Here is a 17729-nt window from a genome sequence, read left to right as displayed (position 1 = left end):
GCACCTAGGCCTGAGAGCAGGATGGAGGCCATTAGCGTCGGGGCTGATGGGTCACTTGCTCCCCACTCATTGCCCCCGTGCCAGGTCCAGCCTCAGGACCAGCTGGGTGGGGCCAGCGCCTCAGGGGCACTCCTGGAGCAGCACTCAGAGGTAGCTGAGGACAAACTGCCCTGGGCCCAGCCCAGCAATGGAGGAGCCAAACTAGACAGGCCACCAGAATCCTGGCTGCCTCAGCAGGGCCTGTGCCAAGGCTGTCACCTCCCCTTGGCCCTTCTGTCAGTGGGGCAGGACCATGGCACCGCCCAAGGATGCTCTTCAGCCCCTGCCCCAGCCCGGTTCACTGGCTTCCCTGCCCCCCAGCCAGGGCCTGGCCCAGTCACTTCCTTTGAGCCCTTCCTGGCTCTGCCCCTGAAGGCCAACACCCAGCTCCTGGCTCCTTCCTGCCAGCTCCCTAAATGGGGCTGTCCAAAGAGGGTGTTGAGGTTCCTCTGGAGCTACGCATCCCTGTAAAGGGCCTTCCCCCACCTGTCCAGCCACCGCCACCCACTTGGACAGCCACCGCAGCCAGACCCACCAGCCTGCTTCCAGGTCTCCCGCTGGGACCTGCCCTCGCTGGCAGCCAAGGGCGCAGCCAGGCTCCCCACGAGCTGGGCGCCCATCACACAGGAGACAGCTGAGAGCCTGGAGAGACAGGACACGTTCCACCCAGCAATGGCCTGTAATGACCATGGCCAACATATGGGGCCCCCAGGGAGCTGGGAAAGCCTCTCCAAAGCCCAGGCTGGGCAGCAGCATGGGGGCTTGGGTGGGACATGGGGCTGGGCCAGGCCAGAGCCGTCCCTGGGGCCTGGACACATTGCAGGGACCAGCACTGTCATGGCACGTGGTGAGCTCGCTGTGCTTGTTTCCAACACCCAGGGCAGCCAGCGTCTTGGTTGGTGCAACGCCCCACCTGCCTCCCACGGTGCTCAGCCCGCTCCTGCTGGCACCGGGCCTTGCACTGGTTCCCCTTGAGCTCACCTCCAGCTTTGCCCAGCTCCAGCCTGCTTGGCCCCCAAGACCTTCCGCCTGGGGCAGCCTCAGCAGCCAAGTGCCACCCAACTCCCCTCGCGCACGGTGGCCCTTTACCCACCCCCCTGCTGTCCCTGGACTACCCCCCAGCACCCCCTCTGCTGCTTACAGAAACCCCTGGAGCCCCCGGCCCCGGGCCAGGCACCCACGTTGTGCAATGCTCCAGTTGTCTGCACAGCTAAGCACCCCAGCCTAGAACAGACACGAAGGCACCAATCCGCTGGCTATGTCAACAGTGCACCGGGCTTCTTCCAGACATAACCAGGCCCTGGCTGGATCACCAAACCCAGCCCTGACCATTAGCAACATGGCTCCCAGGCCGGCAGTGGGGTGGGAACACACAGCTTCTCGGGGGTCTCAGCTCTGCATGGGGCAGAGCACTTACACCACTTCCCACCGCTGCCCCAGCCAGGCACAGGGCCCATTCGGCAGGGCCAGGGCAAAGGATATACTTCACTGGCAGGCACAGGCAGGCCAAGGGCCCAGGGAGGAGGGTCCGGGGGCAGAAGCTGGGAACCTCCAGAGCGGTTTCATGTGGCACTGACCAACCCGTGAGAAGTCCCTTGCCCCAACTCCCATCCCCACCCAGCCCACAAGGAGACCCCTGGCCATGGAGAGCCCTCAGCCACGCCTCAGCTCAGATACAGATCAGCCTCTCACAGCTGGGGAGAAGGAACATCTCTCCATTTCCCTGAAGCTGGAATGGGGCCGAGGCCCAGCCCAGGCTAAGGGCAGCAGTTCTGTACTAACGGCGCCAAACCCATGACCGGGAGCATGGCCTTTCTGTCCTAGCTACAGGCAGGCAGGCAGGCAGCATACCAGCGCAATCGCAGAAACACCACAGGGGTAAAGCGCTCCAGAGAGTGGGGCCTGGCCATGGGCTCTCACAGCTCTGTGCCCCATTTCCCCACCTCCCCCCAGAGGCACCTGTGCGTGTTCAGATACCAACCTGCACTCAGCATCCCCCATGCACGTTGCACTGCCCCCTAAGCAACTCCTGGAGCCACAAAGGCTTCAGATCCCACACAGGGACCCTCTAATTTTTTCCATTTATGAGTTAAATAAGTTTTCTTATGTGCACTGTGACCTGCATGGATGTGCACCACCAATAGAAATACCAGCTGCCAATGACTGTGGGTGCTCCGATAACCAGCTGAACGGCACCTGAATGTCTCTCGGTAGGCTGCCCACACACTCTGCTGAGAGGGCACACCAGTCCCACAGGACCAGCCCTGCACACCAGCAATTCAGCTGAGCCACCAGCTGCCAGCCTGAAAAGCTAGAGCAGCATTGAGTGTGGCAAGAGACAGGCCCCAGCAGACATCACCCTGACCCACAAAGCTCACAGGGACACGGTGACCATCCTCCCCCAACAGGTGAGCATCTCCTGCTCAGGACTGGTGAGAGGGCAAGTCCCTGACTTTGATTTTACCTTAACAAGAATACAGGGAGGGGTTTTCAACATTTGCTCTAAGGCAATCGTCACGTGTAAGCCTTTGGCTTTTAACTTGCTGCAGAGGCAGGGTACACCTCACGTGCTGGGCAGGAGAAGGGCAAAAGGATGAGACTCCCCCTGCCCCTACCCTCCTGGTAGGCCTGGATAAGAGCAGCTCCCTTGGAACCCTCCTCCAGACCTGGCTAGACACATGGTCATGTTACAGCTAGTCTCAGACCACACAGAGCACAGGCTGAGAACCCCCAGAATACCAGTTCCAGGAGTCGCAGTTTGCAGCCAAAGTGCAGCATTTTAGCATTTATTCAGGGATACAATCATTATAAAGGCGCTGAGTCCTACGCAATGTTTCCTTTGCGAGTTCCATGTGCTGGTTTCACCCCCCAGCCCCCTTCTTGATCAGCAGGAAGGAACAGCTTGTGCTGCTGGTAGGCACCCATCAGGTCAGCTTTAAGTGTGCACACCCCTTAAGGCAGGAAGAGACCATGACTCCTGATGGGTATTTCTTGTGGCTTAGGGCACGGTTTTATGACAATGTTTGCCAGGAGGTCTTGTCCCTTGTTTGCTTCACAAATTAACTTTAGCTTCTTGTCTAAATAACTGCAAACTAAGTTGTGTAAAGTTCTTTAGTAACTATACAACCCTTCCTAAAGCCAAACCCTGCCTGGAGCTCTTGCCATAGCTGTTTGGTGGGACTGGAGGATTTACTGTGCCTGGCCACGGATGAGCATGAAGTCCCTCACGAATGTCCTGATGGTCAAGAAGAACCGAGAAGCTTGGCGCCAATCTGAAAACGTCCATTGTGCCCGAAGCTAAAGGAATTAACAGAACTGACAACCACCCACACAGGTGAGAGAACAGAGGAGAGCTAATAATGGGAAGCCTGACTATAGCCAGAGGAAAACGTGGAGCTGAACGACTGCAGTACGACATTGCACAATCCACAGCCACCCCCGGGAACTAACAAGTACAAAGGGGTGTTGTGCCCTGGAACTCTGGGGTCAGTCCTGCAGTGCCTCAGGGAGCGCCGCAGCCCAGCTCCTCACTTGGGTCCCAGATAACCAGCCCTTGGACTGACTCCAGCGGAGACAGCCGGGGAACCAGCTGGCCATCTGTAAGGAATGCTTATGCTGCTTTCTATATTGTATTTCCATAAACACGGCACGTTGCCTTCTCCCCTGAAAAAGACCTCACATGCTTCTGCTAAGCATGACAGCGTCTCTAGGGGGCATTGGGCTCCCAAACCCAGGAAAGGCTAAGTGAAGGCAAAACACAAACACAATCCAGACACAGTTACTAGGGGCTAGAAACTCCCCACTTACAGCCGCTGTAGCAGCCAGACGCTGCTCCATGTGCAACAGCACTTCCAGTTCACGCTTAGCTCAGTCACGTTCCTCTCGCCACGTGGCCAAAGGTTGGAGTTAGGGGTGTTTGTAAACCTACATGCTGCATCCTGAAGCCTTAAGGACGATGTCAGGATTGCTGGTAACTGTCCTCATCTTGGAGTTTCCCAGATTTTGAATGCTTGGTCTGGCAACACTTGCCATGTTCGCATGTCCTGAATCCCATTCCGCTGTAGCTCCGTTTCAACCCTGACTGGTGCTGGCACTTTCCAGGGGCACAATCTTGATGTGGGAACTAAAAAGCGAAAAACCCAACAGGAACACTGCTAGTGACACTGCCAATGTGGGGCTACTAAGGACTGTCGACCTGTCAGGGGCAGCTGCACCCAGGCACTTTGGCTGTGCACCCCACTCTGGAGCAGTGCAGCCTCCTTTCTTGCACCCATTTCCCATCATATTCCTCCACGCGCGCAAGGCCACGCCCACCCTGCCCCCCCACCACAGTGAGCAGAGCAAGTGCAGCAAGGCACTTTTCAAGATGTTTCTTTCTTTAGGAGGAAGACACACAGTCACAGACACACAGTCACACCCACACATGGCTGTATGGCCCCCAGGGGAACCCCCTTCAGCGCAACAGTCCCTGCTTGGTGGAGTCAGGGACACTCTTTCACAGGGATTAAACCTGCTCTGCCTCCTGGGACCACACCTCTCCAGGCACCCCCCACCTGCCCCCAAAACACCCATCTCTTACTGAGACCCCTCAGGGAATCCACTCTCAGAGGAAGAGTGTGGCCCTGTTCTCCAGCCTGGAGCAGCTCTCAGCCAGCATCACAAGGGAGCATTACTGAGCATCTGTACACAGCCTAGGAACCCTCAGGGCCTGTCAGCTGGGCCTCCCAAGCATAGCATGTCTGAGTCCCCCTGCAGCCAGGTGGGCTCTGCCTGGTCTCTGCCAGTCTAGAAGCTCCCTCCAATCTCTCTCTCCAGCAGCTCCTACCCTGTCAGCTAACCAGCATCAGCTGGGCCCCTCTCTTCCCCACCCTCCTCTCCTCCATCCTTTGTCCCTCTCCCACACCACACACCACCAGTCACCCTCGTCCTCCCACCAGCCAGAACTGCCTGGTCTCCTGGTCCCTGTAACAAACCCCCTCTCCTGCCCTCGCTACACCCATAACCCCCAGGGACCCTGAGTGCCAGCCCCTCTGCAGGCAAACCCTGTGAAACCCCACATTGTAACAGCCCCTCTGCTGCAAGCCCCACCAACAGCTTCCTGAGGATGACGGGTCATTTTGGAAAATACCATCTTTGCTGAGTGCACGTCAGCTTCCCGTCACTGAACGCCACAGGCACTGGTTTAGTCCCTGTGAAGAAACTTGCAGTTATGAAGACCACTGCCAAAAATGATCATTAATCCACCTAAAAAGAGTTTCTAGGGGTAGCCAAAGCCCCTGTTCTCAGTGACTCGGAACTGGGCAGATAGAAGCTTCTCTGTTGTCCCATCAAGACGACCATTCAGGTCACATGGTCCCATGTGACACCAAGCGCTAATCTCATTCAGGAAACCATTTTAACTTAAGTTTTATTCAACAAAGTAACCCATTTACGTGGCAATAGTCAGAAGTTTCACTCTCTCGCCCAGGATGAGCTGGGCTGTGGAGGAAGGTGTGATGCAGGTTTCACACACAAACCAGGTGTGCGTTACCTGCTCAGTGTGCAAAAGTAGTGGTGGGCTCTTCCCCTGGAGCAGGGAGTTACTTGTCTGTGCTTGGAAGCAGGAGGATTTGAAGTTTGCCCAAGCCTGGGTTTTAGCCCCTCCAAATGTAACTATGGGCATTAATCATCTAAATGGTGAATGCTTTTTTGGAATCCTATCAGTTCTTGGCCTCAGTGAAGGCTTGCACTGGTGAGTTCCACAGGTCGATTGCACACCCAGTTCAAATTTGTTCTTTGTACAGACTTTGAACATTTCCTTTGAACTTCATGCACTGGGCCACTGCTCTGCAATTCACAGAAGAGATAAAGGAGCTCTCCCCTGCCTCAGGCCTGCCAGCCATAGGACAGGAGCTAACAGAGCAGTATGGCCCTGAGTTGCTGCACCCATTACTATTCAGTGTATCCAGCAGCAACCACAGCACAAATTCTGCCAGACAAAGTTCTTAGCCCTAGGGCACCCAGGCATGGAGAGCCTGCAGGAAGTGGAGCAGCACCCAGGCAGTGCCAGCCTGTCTCAGAGGGACAAGGAACCTGAAGCCCAGAGGCAGATGAGCCTGGGCCCTCGTCTGTAACATCCTGCCCCACTTATCGGCCACTGTCCAGTGGGAATCCAGCCTCAGGGAGCTCTCACTGTCCCAGAGGAAAGGCCAGAGGCTGGCAGATGCCAGCAGGGGTTGGGAGCCAGCCAGGGCACACGCCCCAAAGCCTGACCACCCTAGGTCAGACCGAGGGGAGCAGCGCCCAGTTCAGGGGCAATGGTGCCTGGCAGCTGCAGTATGCCTGCTCACCGGATCTCAGCATGATGTCACCATCCTGGCTCAGGGGCCTCCTTTGCAGCCTCAGGCCAGGGGTTTATAGAAGAGGTTGTTTCCCAGTATTTTCACGGGCAGAGCCGATGGCTCATCCTGGTCCCTGGCTCAGGCTGGGCCCTGCAGAAGGCACCCAGGCAGGCGTGCACTGGGTCACAGAGCATTGTAACTCCTGGTTGACGTGAAAGTCAAGACCAGAGACTATGGCACCGCAGCTGACGTGCCCGCGTGCTGGGCTCTGCCAGGGCCCACCGAGAGCCTGAACGGCTGCTGTGTGGCTGAGCCGCAGTCATTGGATTAGTGGTGTGTGGCTCCCAGCTGGCTGCAGGCTCAGACGCTCTGCTCTGCCCCTGCCCTGGTGCTGCGCTTTGCAAGGGGCAGATCTAAGAGGGCGCTGGCTTCCCTGCCGGCCCCGCCCAGGACAGTCGGTGCTGCCTGCATAGTCCCCCAAAGCAATTCTGTAGGGCAGCGTGCCAAGGCCCTGACCCCAGCCATCTCACTGCCGCCTCCATAGGTAGGTCTGGATGGAGTCACCGGGACTCACAGCATCCAAGAGGCCAACTTCTGGGTCGAAAACCTGGAAGCGCACGTCTGTGGAATGCCTGCAGAAGGGGAGGGGCACAGGGTCAGACAACCTGCCACTGCCACGCCAGGGTCAGAGCACAGCCAGTCCTGGGGCTCTAGACCACAGGCTTCTCCAGCTGACTCAGCACTTCTCTGCCTTCCAACCACCTGCACATCCCACAGCCACCCATGGGGAGATCACACTGTGGTGCATCAGCTGTTTTCCATCCCACCCCGGCAGGGGGTGGTTCCTGTCACGGGGAAGGTTTGCATTCATTCCCCCTCCAGGCAGGGTGGTTCCTACCCCCTACCCCTGGCAGTGACATGGGGAATGTCCCCCCAGCTCAAGAGAGCAGAGCTGTGAGGGCAGCAGAAGCAGGACTAGCCTCCCCCTGCTCCCAGCCGCTCTCTGGAGGATGAGGGAAGGTGACCAGCAGATCTCTCTCCCACCCTGTGCTTGCTGGCCCACCTGCACGCCACACTCAGAAGCTCCTCGGTCTCAGAGGGCAGAGTGCCAGCCTCCTGCCCATTGGAGGGCATCAGGTGATGCTTCAGATGGTGACCACTACGACCTGCAGCTCGTCCCTCCTTCGCACCACCGCTCATCCTCACAGTGCACAGTGATCCCTTTGCCATCTCATTCCCCACCTCTGTGTGGGAGGCCAGTTCTGGCCTCCCAGACCGGCACCAACTCCCGACACCCCCTCCGCCCTGCAGGAGACTCCCACTCACTGGGCCTGGTCACACACCTGTTCAGGACCACAACAGTGGCGGTGCTGTCCGGGTGCAGGAAGGCCACATACTCCAAGTTGCACTTGCAGCTCTTCCTGGAGACCACCAGCCCGACACGCTGGGAGCCTTCGGGGATGAACTTGCTGCACAGACAAGAGGGAGCACTGAGCACCAGGGCAAGGAAGGCGACTGTCCCCGGAGATGCAGCTAGGGTAACGTGCACAGGGGAGTAGGAAGCAGAGATTGGCCAACAGGACCCTGCTGGAATTACTGGACCTAAAACCCAGCCGTGTTGCGAGTTCCAATGTAAAGAGGACACACAGTTACACCAGGTGTCACAGTGCCGTAAAGCCCTGCAGCCTCGATAGGAGTGAGGGGGCCAGGCCCAGGGCTGCTGGTGCAATGCACAAGGAAGTACACAAGCCCTGTAGGGCACAAAGTGAATTTGCCCTGATGCAAGGTGCATCCTGCACGGTCCTATCCATCGGCCAGAGAACAGGAACTGGGGAGCCAGACGAAAGAAACAAAACCGGGCACATCAGCTGTCGGGCATGACCAGTGGGTAACTACTGCAGCACTACACCAGGCCATGGTGGCCACCTTCTCTCCTGTGGGGACTCGGGGGTGGCAGGGAAGACGACTGCTTCCCCAGCACCCAGCAGGCTGCTCTGCTCCTCTCCTCTCCCCTGGGCCTCAAGACTCTGGAGACAGAGCAGGCCAAACCGAACGAAGGCTTCACTGGTGCAAGGCCTTTCGTTTACCACCTGGGCCTCCTCAGCTGAGTGGGACCCTCGATTTTTGCCAGCAGCTCCCATTCTGTCTCCCTTTCCCATCGTGTCACTTTATGTCCCTGCCCTTAGTGTGCCTCTCTCAGCTTTCCAGATGACCCTGAAATCCACGCACTGCCTCAGCACAGCCAGGGGAGAAATGCACAGTTCCAGCCAAGGGGAAATAACCCAGCCCTATAATGGCTCTGTCCAGAACAGCAGCTAGGTTAACCTGCCAGCCAAAGCATCCTTTTGCGGGACCAGCCCTGCAGTTTCCAAAAGAGCAACCAAAGCCACATGCTCCACCTCCTCGCCCTCTCCCCACCTTGCGTGTCTCTGTCAGAAACAGGCGGAGACGAACACCCTTTGCACAGAGCAGTAAGCCACCAAAGAAAGACTGTTCTGAGAGTGAAACACTAGGATTTTGCCTCCAAAAGCAGAAAGGCTTTTAAGGTTTTAAGTAAGGTTGTTTTGCATAATCACACAATTTCTGTTTTTGTATAAATGCTTCTTTTAACTCCCTCTTCTTCCTCCCAATTAGCCAGTAAACTTGCAACTTGAAAATGATTTGGGGGTTTGGAAAAGACACTGGGTAAGCTGAGGCCCCGAGATAAAAACCTGGCTCTCTTGGTAGCGCAGTTTCTGCATTGGACCCTTTGACTCCTCTGACCCTGGGTGTTAACTCCCTAGCAAGTGCGTACTGAGCCAGGTGCAGACACCTGACGTTGCAACGGCAGAGCAGTGCCCAGAGCAGACCCCGCAGAGAACGGGTAGACGATATAGTGGGCTGGTGTGGAGCCAGTGTACAGAAGCTAAGCCACTCTGCACTAGACAGGCAAAAATGGAAGGAAATAGTGAGAGGCATCAGACACCAACGGGCACTGAGCCCACAGATATTGATGATGATGATGACGACGACGATGCAGCCCCCACCAGCCAATCAGAAATGACCCACTCACCTGAAATGGCCCAGGTGGTAGAACATGGGCTGCTTGTAGAAGAGATCATTTTTCCTGTCCACGATGACCGGGCTGTCCACGTAGTTCTTTACCCAGTTGGGCCCCCCCTCCATGTCCAGGGCCAGGTTCCAGTCAATCCAGCCAGTGACGTAGTTGTTCAGGTTCTGGGAGGGGAGGAAGGGCAGAAGTGCTCACCTGGGCTACGTCTACACGTGCACCCAACTTCGAAATAGCTTATTTCGATGTTGCAACATCGAAATAGGCTATTTCGATGAATAACGTCTACACGTCCTCCAAGGCTGGCAACGTCGATGTTCAACTTCGACGTTGCTCAGCCCAACATCGAAATAGGCACAGCGAGGGAACGTCTACACGCCAAAGTAGCACACATCGAAATAAGGGAGCCAGGCACAGCTGCAGACAGGGTCACGGGGCGGACTCAACAGCAAGTCGCTCCCTTAAAGGGCCCCTCCCAGACACACTTTCATTAAACAGTGCAAGATACACAGAGCCAACAACTAGTTGCAGACCCTGTATATGCAGCACGGACCCCCAGCTGCAGCAGCAGCAGCCAGAAGCCCTGGGCTAAGGGCTGCTGCCCACGGTGACCACAGAGCCCCGCAAGGGCTGGAGAGAGAGTATCTCTCAACCCCCCAGCTGATGGCCGCCATGGAGGACCCCGCTATTTCGATGTTGCGGGACGCGGATCGTCTACACGTCCCTACTTCGATGTTGAACGTCGAAGTAGGGCGCTATTCCCATCCGCTCATGGGGTTAGCGACTTCGACGTCTCGCCGCCTAACGTCGATTTCAACTTCGAAATAGCGCCCAACACGTGTAGACGTGACGGGCGCTATTTCGAAGTTACTGCCGCTACTTCGAAGTAGCGTGCATGTGTAGACGCAGCCCTGGAGACCAGGGCTGGGAGATATTCCCAAGTAAGCCTGCGGGGATGGGGGTCGAGCCCAAGTGGCCTTACCATCAGGATGCTGTGGCTGTACTGGTTCCCCCGATCCCAGAAGCCCAGAATAACATCCTTCTCCCAGAAGTAGGAGCCAGTGCAGGCCTCTGTGGCCAAGATGAAGTAATCTGGGAACAGGTCATGGGTCCGCAGTACAGTGTCCTTGATGGGCGCAATGAAATCCAAGTACCAGTGGACCCCAATGCCGTGGACATAGCGAGCAGCGTTTGGGTCTCCAAGTACCTGCAAGGGGGGGAAGAGGCAGTCACCCCTGGGCTGTGGCCTTGCAGCCCCCACAGAAACAGCTCCAACTCCACTGCAGTTAAGAGCTGCCTCTGGAGCTATGGCGTGCACTTTAAGTACCAGGGGTTCAAACTTTAGGAGTGTCCCTGCCTTCCCAGCCCCCATAAGAGGTGCCCTTGCCTGTATGCCCAGCATCCAGGAGACCCTGGAGCTCAGAGGGGAGAGCAAGCAGTCCCCGCAAGGAAAGGAGCCGCAGGAGGGCTCAGTGCCCTGTGTGGCTGGGTCTCAGCTGCCACAGATCCAAGCACCAGCACACCCAGACACCAGCAGAGAGCCTGGGCTTGTGGGGGAGGGGACCTTCACCCAACCCTCCTGGGCTCAGGAGCTGCTTTGCTGCTGCTGGTCACTGCCATCGTCACCTCTCTTTTGCTCGGGGCCACCTGCCTACATGCTGCCTGGAGCCTCTTCAAACTGCAAGGCAGGGCCCAGCCCCCAGGTGCTACTGTAATAACATGGGGGGGGAGCTGGCTGGCATGCCCCAGGACCACCAGACAGCCAGGCCAGGCTTCCAGCCAGACCAAAAGGGCCATGGAATCCCAGGCCTCTAGACAGAAGCCCACTTTCCCAGCAGGTACCTTGGAGAAGGATCAGGGAAGCTGCCTCTAGAGGCCAGACACTTGTAGCTGGCTGGGGTCTCCCTGCACATCCTGCAGGGCTCTGCCTGGTGGGAACAGCTCCGTGTGTGCTGACCACAGGCTGATCCCAAACCCAGCATCTCCCAGCAGGGCAGAGCAGGGAAGGAGCAGCAGGCCCCGGCTCCCCATGTGCCAACTCACCACTTTGGCCCAGTGGGGGAGCAGCACTCTGTTGTCGTCCAGCATGATGAGTTGGATGCCCTTGTGAGAGCTGTTGGCTAGCGCTGGGCCCAGGTCCTGGGCAATGAAGTCCCGCTGGTGCTCAGGGCAGAAGCCCAGGCACTGGAAGGGGTAGTTGTTTATCAGCCCGGCTGTGGGCTCGTTCCCAGCCGTCACCGCCCAGAACGTCAGGTTGTGTTTGGTGTATTCATCCAGGAACCTGGGGCCGGGACCAGAAACGTTAGCAGCCCCAGCCCTGCCTGCCAGCATGCTTTCAGTCCCCCGGCCCCTCTGCATAGCCCGTGATGTCCCTCGCCCACCATCTGCCAGCTCGGGGAGCTCACACAGACTCCCTCAAAGCCCCAACCAACATTCCTGCTGACTTTTCCCACCCAAGGGCAGAAAGAAATTTGCTCTGTGCACGAAGACACGTGCGGATGTGCACCTCCAAACAGAAACACAAGCTGCCTGCTGTGGGCACTCTGCTAAATCCTTGGTGGCCAAGGATTTGGCTAAATCCAAGTGCTCAGCATGCGGGGAACACTGTCCCTAACAGCCCTGCAGCTGGTTGCACCCACCAAGACCCTGCCCCTTCCTGCTGGCTCCTGACCCCAGGAGAGCCACGGCCGGGCCGCCCTTCACCTGATGAAGTAGTTGGCCCAGGTCTTGTGATACTTGTCCCCCGGCGTCCCCTTCAGTGTGCCCTTCCCTCTCATGTCGCCATTGGTTTTCAGCCAGACTGGGGATGACCAGGGACTGGCGACCAGGGACAGTGGTTTCTTGGACAAGGCCGCGGCTTGGTGGAGAACGGGGATCTGAGGGGACAGAGCAGCAGGATCAGCTCAGCTGTGGCGCAGGTGTCCAGGAAGGCATGTGCTCAAACACACTGGTCCCCTGGGGGCAGCACTCTCAGGAGAGTGGCACGTGGTGGCTCAGGGCTGCAGACTTTGAGGGGAGCCTGAAGAAGCTGCAAGACAGGAGAGCTCCCCTTTGCCTTCATGCCCAGCTGTTGCAGACAGGGCTTTCCTCTCACAACCTCCCGGAGCCACCGCCACTCCCCGCCCTGGCCAAGAGCAGGCCCACAGCCACCGTTGGGCTCATGGATTCATGGGAAGCTGCTGCTTCTCTGCCCAGCTGTTTGTGGTCGGACGTTGACACAGCCCTGCCAGGCCACAGGGAGCCCAGCGCCATGCAGGAGGGGCTGGCAGACACCAGCCCTGCAGGGCTGTCAGGGCAACCAAGGCAGCGTCTGACAAGACACCAGTGGCTATGGGTGCTTGCCACTGGCTGGGTAGGGCAGCCCCAGGAAACACCCCAAACAAGTGGGGCCCGGGTGCTCGGCCACAGAGCAGAAATCCTAAGCACACTGGGACTGGCTGTTCCCCGTTCCATCACGAACCTCAGGTCTCCCCCGCCGCCCACAGCCAGCCCCTCCACTGTGCCCTCCAATGGCCACCACTCTCCCTCAGCTGGGCTACCCCAACAGGTGCTGCTCACTTTCAGCTTTGTATCCTCATCCTTCAGGCGGAAGTCGGCGAGCTCGTAGTCATAGGGGGTGTCATCATAGCTGTAGGGATGGGTGGAGAAGTCGCAGCTGGCCATGGGAACACGGAGCAGGTTGTACTCGATTCCTGTGAGACAGGAAGTGCACCAGGACCCGGCGTCAAGGGAGCCAAAGCAACATGTCCCATGACCATATGTGGAGGTGGAACCCCAGGCTGTGGGACTCAGGAGCCCAGAGCTGGGTTCGCCTCCCCACCAGCAGATCATTTCCCCCCAGCACTGCCCCCATTTAGCCCCTGGCTCTCACCATATTCCGTGAAGTAGGATGCAAGCAGATGGCCTTGTGTCTCCTTGGACAGAGACAGGATGTTCGCGGCAGCCGAGTCCGTGACAGAGCCGCCAAAGCCCTTCACTGTCTGGTACCGCTGTGCCACGTCCAGCTTCAGCACGAGCTCTGAGGGGCAGAGAGCAGCACAGCTCAGTGCCTGCGGCTGGAGCAAGGGCTGGAGGGTGGGTGGAGGAGGCATAGGGCCAGCGCCAGCCCTGCCCTTGGCGTCCTCCGGGCCAGCAGCAGGTACCTGGGGCTGGGGCGTCGCTCTGGAAGCTCCCCTCGCTGCGCTCCAGCCGCTTGCCTGCCTTGCTGCTCTCGTACTTGGCGTACGCGCCCCGGGCTGGGACCACCACGGGGTCCAGCGTGTCACAGTAGGAGGCGTTGCACACACACACCACAGAGCCATGGCCAAAGTCCTTGGCATTGCAGGGATGGCCACCTAGGGAGAGGGACACAGACTGGGTGGGGGGAGGGCTGACTATGGTTTGGGGCTTCCCTGCCCTCCCAGGAGAGGATTCCCAGGTCAGTCCCATTCCTCTGAGCTCTGGGGCACCCCTGAGCAAGGTCCCTCCACACGGGCCCGGTGCAGCTACGCTCTCGGCACAGCCCACTGGGCCCTCAAACCCCAGGACTCCTGCACCAGCCTCGGGCCCACAGCCTGGGAAGGGTGGTGGCTGGGCTGCCCCATTTCAGCCCCTGGAAAGGAGCCTCCCTCCAGGTCTGTGTCTGTGTCTCTCTCTCTCTCTCTCTCTCACACACACACACACACACACACACACAAAAGCACTTACCTGCGGCCCCCTGCACCATCTGCATGAACAGGACGCAGCCCACGATGCTGGCGCACCCGGCCCACATGGCACCGCTCCTGCCCAGCGCGAGCCCTGCAGCCAGCCCCTGCGCACGGTGCGGAGCACCTGGGCCTGAGAGCAGGATGGAGTGTTGGAGCTGCCTGGTCACTTACTCCCCACTCGCTGCCTCCTTCCTGGGTCCCAGGCAGGCCCAGTGCCGCAGGGGCACTCCTGGAGCAGCACAAAAGGAGGCGGCCGCCTGTCCAGCCCAGCCTGGCACTGGAGGGGGTGTCAGAGAGCACAGCTGGTCTGCTAACTCCAGGCCCAATGTCACCTCTCTCTCCTGCCGCCCAGCCAAACACCAGGGCTTCTTTCAGGCACCAGCTGCAATTCCCTGACTCAGCAAGGCCTCCACTGCCAGCCTCTTTTAAAGGGAGCCTCAGCACCAGCCTCCCACACCTGGTCTCAGCTTCCCAGGTCTTGTCCCACCCCCAGGCCTCTTCCCAGCCTGTTCCTGACCACTCCCCACTCCTTCAGCTGCTCAGTTTTCCTCCCGCTTATGCGGCAGCCCCACGGTGCCAGCAGCTCCTTCCTGTCAGCCTGAACCCACCTGTCACAGCATCTCAGGGGTCGTAGTGGGGACCTTGGAGACCCCCTTCTAGATTTACCAACTTCATTGACAACCAGAGCAAGGGGATCCTGCTCCCACACAAAGCCGACCTGTGCCTTGACGGCAGCCCCAGCCAGAGGCCCTGGGGCAATTAGATGCCTGGGTGTGAGAAGCTGACAACATGGGACTCCATGCAGGGACACAGGGCAGCCAGCAATGAGTGGGAGAGATTGAGGCAAAGAGGAGCTGGGTGCTGGTGTATGGATCCCATCCATCCCGCCTGGCCAGTGCCTCAGTAACATCAGAGTCTTTTGCAATAGCTCAGTTTCACCTGACCTCAATTACAATGGCAGTTTAATAATGGCTTAGTAAGAGCTCCAGTCACACCAAATTACACCTACTGCCACCTCACTTCTTAACTGCACACTGTGCGTCAGCTCCTTGCCGGGCCAAACTCCCACTTACACAACACTTTGCCCAACTAGAATTCTTCTGCCCTTTTGGTGGATGACGTTATTAGTCACTTCCTGTGGTAAAACAGCTCTTCTTCCTGGTACTCATTGACTGCTGTGTTCCACCCTAGAGCTGGGCCCGTAAATACTCACTTTGCTGAGAATGTGCAAAGCACTCAGTGCTGTCTCCAGCCGAACAGCACTGGGGGCTGACGTGCTGCGAATGAAACCGAGGCAGAACTCTCTCAATCTGCTGGCCACAGGTTAGTTCATGCCACATGGCAAAGACAATCTGGACAACTGGAAAGGCTTCATTCACCCCTTACCTGGAAATCACCACCCCAACTCTCCCCTGAGAACATGCACAGTCATTTATCACAGCTCAGTATTCACTCTGGTATAGGGGTCTGAGAATTCCCTGTTCTCCATGAAAGGGACTTTGAGATAAAGTTGCTCATGTTTACTAGGATTAGTATTTTTCCTGCAGATTGGAACATCAGAACCTCCCTGTTTTGCACCCAGAGCCTTTGGGTGCAATCGGGGCACTGTCCCTGCTATGGAGGGAAGAGCAGGCCAGTCACTTAATCAGGGAGCTGGGCCCTGTCACATTCCTAACTTGAATCCTGGCTGGAGTGAGGGAGCAGGAGCCTGCTGGCCCCTAACCCAGAGAGGAATGGTTCAAAACCATCCCTTGCTAGGGATCAGAGAGGTAGCCAAGTTAGTCTGTATCCTCAAAAACAACAAGAAGTCCCATGGCACCTTACAGGCTAACAGATATTTTGGAGCATGAGCTTTTGTGGACAGAGACCCACTTCATCAGATGCATGAGTGGGGGGGGGGGGTTCAAGGAGGATTTAAAGACGGGGGGTCTCAGTCAAGGGGAAGGGCAGAGCTGCATAGTGACCCTCTTTGGATCACAACTTACTACACAGGCCTGGGCTCAGGAGCCTGTAGCTGGTGCCTCACGATCCAGGGCTGAAGGCCTTTTGCCCTAGGCCCCAGCAAATCTAACACGGTTCAAATGGGGCCCTGACCCACAGTCTGAAAGCCAATGGAGAGCGTCCCAAGCCCTTGCCATTCACTTGGGGACCCACATAAAAGCCCTGGCACAAGGACTGGGGTGGCAAGTTATAAGGGCCCACAATAGTCATGGTCCAGGAATATTCAGGGCCTGGGGACTCAGTGGCACCAATGTTTGGGGCTGGATCTCTCCCCTAGCCTTGCCTGCCACACCTGCATGCCTCTCCCAGAGGACCTGGTGGCCCCACCTGCCACCCCCAGGGGATTTAAAAGAGGCCAGATGCCCCTGCTGCTGCTTCCACCAGCTCCACAATGGGGTGGAGGCAGCTTCTTGCCTCTGCTTGCTCCACACTACTCCCAGAAGTGGCCAGCACATCCCTACCCCACCGGGGAGCACGTGGCTTCATGTACGGTGCCAACCCCAAGCACAGACTCCACAGCTCCCCCTGGCCAGGGCCTCCATCCCCCTGGAGCTGTGGGGGCAGTGCCTGCAGACGGTCACTCACAGACAGCCCTGCCTTTGGCTCCCCTGCCCAGGAACCACTACCAGAGATATGTGGCCACTTTTGGGAGTCGACCAAGGTAAGTGACACACTCAACCTTCTCCTGTAGCCCAGACCCTGTGCCAACACCCCAGCTCCCTCCCAGAGCCCAACCCCTCAACTGTTCCTGCATCCCAACCCCACCCCACAGACTGCACCCCACACCCCTCCTGCATGCCAACCCCCACCCACCCCTCCTGCACCCCCAAACCTGCACCCCCACCCCAGAACATGCACCCCACACCCCAATCCCCACCCACCTCAGAGCCTGCACCCTGCACCTCTCCTGCACTCCAACCCCACCCCAGAGCCTTGGGCACCTGCAGGGGCGGGACGTGGAGGCTCAGAGCTGCTCCAACCTGCGCCGCGGCGGGGCGGGGCGGAGCGGAGCAGCGGGACCCGGAACGGCCTGAGCCGCTTCCCTGGGGGTGGGTCACCCCGCGGAGAACCCGGGCGTCCGAGCCCCGGACGCTCGCGTGCTGGCTTAGAACGGACCGGCGGTCACATGACGGTGGTCACATGACCGTACCAGCTGCCCCCGGGCCGGTCTGGTCTAGCTACAGGCCCAGCCTGGGGCGGGTGCCTGGGGCCGAGCTGTGCCGGGCGGGGCCGTGCGGGGGCGGGGCCGAGCTGTGCCGGGCCGGGCCGTGCGGGGCGGGGGCGGGGGCGGGGGCCGAGCCGAGCCGTGCCAGGCCGGGCGGGGGCGGGGCCAGGCCGGGCGGTGCCAGGCCGGGCGGGGGCGAGGCCGAGCCGAGCCGAGCCAGGCAGGGACCCCGCCTGGCCGTGGAGAGCAGAGGTGCAGGACGGTCACTGCCCCCCCGTGCTGAGCCGGAGCATCCAGCGGGCCTGTGTCAACAAGCTGGGCCCAGCCATGGTGGGTGCGGTTGGGACAACTGGAGCCTGGAGTGCCAAGTGCCCCTTCCCTACCCCAGGGCCCTCGGCATCGCGAGCGGCTCCTTGCCGGATCAGAGGCTCCTTACGAGAGGCCGCAGTGGGCAAACGCCTGCTCCT

At 58.8% G+C, this 17729-nt stretch overlaps 1 protein-coding gene across 7 annotated transcripts; it reads right to left on the bottom strand.

Moving 5' to 3' along the window:
• Nucleotides 1-5401: 5401 nt before the first annotated feature.
• On the bottom strand, nucleotides 5402-17247 carry GBA1 (glucosylceramidase beta 1). Of its 7 annotated transcripts, none has more exons than XM_074981186.1 (11): nucleotides 17039-17247; nucleotides 14095-14373; nucleotides 13551-13742; nucleotides 13280-13426; nucleotides 12967-13100; nucleotides 12112-12284; nucleotides 11452-11689; nucleotides 10391-10615; nucleotides 9412-9575; nucleotides 7703-7828; nucleotides 5402-6991 (listed from the first exon to the last, which is right to left on the bottom strand). In XM_074981186.1, the coding sequence occupies exons 2-11, from the start codon at nucleotides 14159-14161 to the stop codon at nucleotides 6886-6888; spliced, it is 1572 nt and encodes a 523-aa protein (XP_074837287.1). In that variant the 5' UTR covers nucleotides 14162-14373; nucleotides 17039-17247; the 3' UTR covers nucleotides 5402-6885. The 7 variants fall into 7 exon arrangements, with proteins under 7 accessions (XP_074837287.1, XP_074837288.1, XP_074837289.1 ...); XM_074981187.1 differs by having other exon boundaries at nucleotides 14095-14226; XM_074981188.1 differs by having other exon boundaries at nucleotides 17078-17247.
• Nucleotides 17248-17729: the final 482 nt, after the last annotated feature.

The sequence above is a fragment of the Carettochelys insculpta genome, chromosome 30 (genome assembly GCF_033958435.1).
Source record: "Carettochelys insculpta isolate YL-2023 chromosome 30, ASM3395843v1, whole genome shotgun sequence".
NCBI classification, from domain to species: domain Eukaryota; kingdom Metazoa; phylum Chordata; order Testudines; family Carettochelyidae; genus Carettochelys; species Carettochelys insculpta.
Note: the sequence above shows the minus strand (reverse complement) of the source record. Positions and strands in the feature narration are given on the sequence as shown.

Bases quoted from the DNA above. Each gene is read 5' to 3' on its own strand.
- GBA1 (XM_074981185.1), bottom strand. From the start codon at position 15,436: ATGTGGCATGAACTAACCTGTGGCCAGCAGATTGAGAGAGTTCTGCCT. The intron at 14,227-15,309 runs GTGAGTATTTAC...TCCTGCTCTCAG, and splicing joins CTTTGCACATTCTCAGCAAA to GCCCAGGTGCTCCGCACCGT. The intron at 13,427-13,550 runs GTACCTGCTGCT...TCTGCCCCTCAG, and splicing joins GAGCGACGCCCCAGCCCCAG to AGCTCGTGCTGAAGCTGGAC.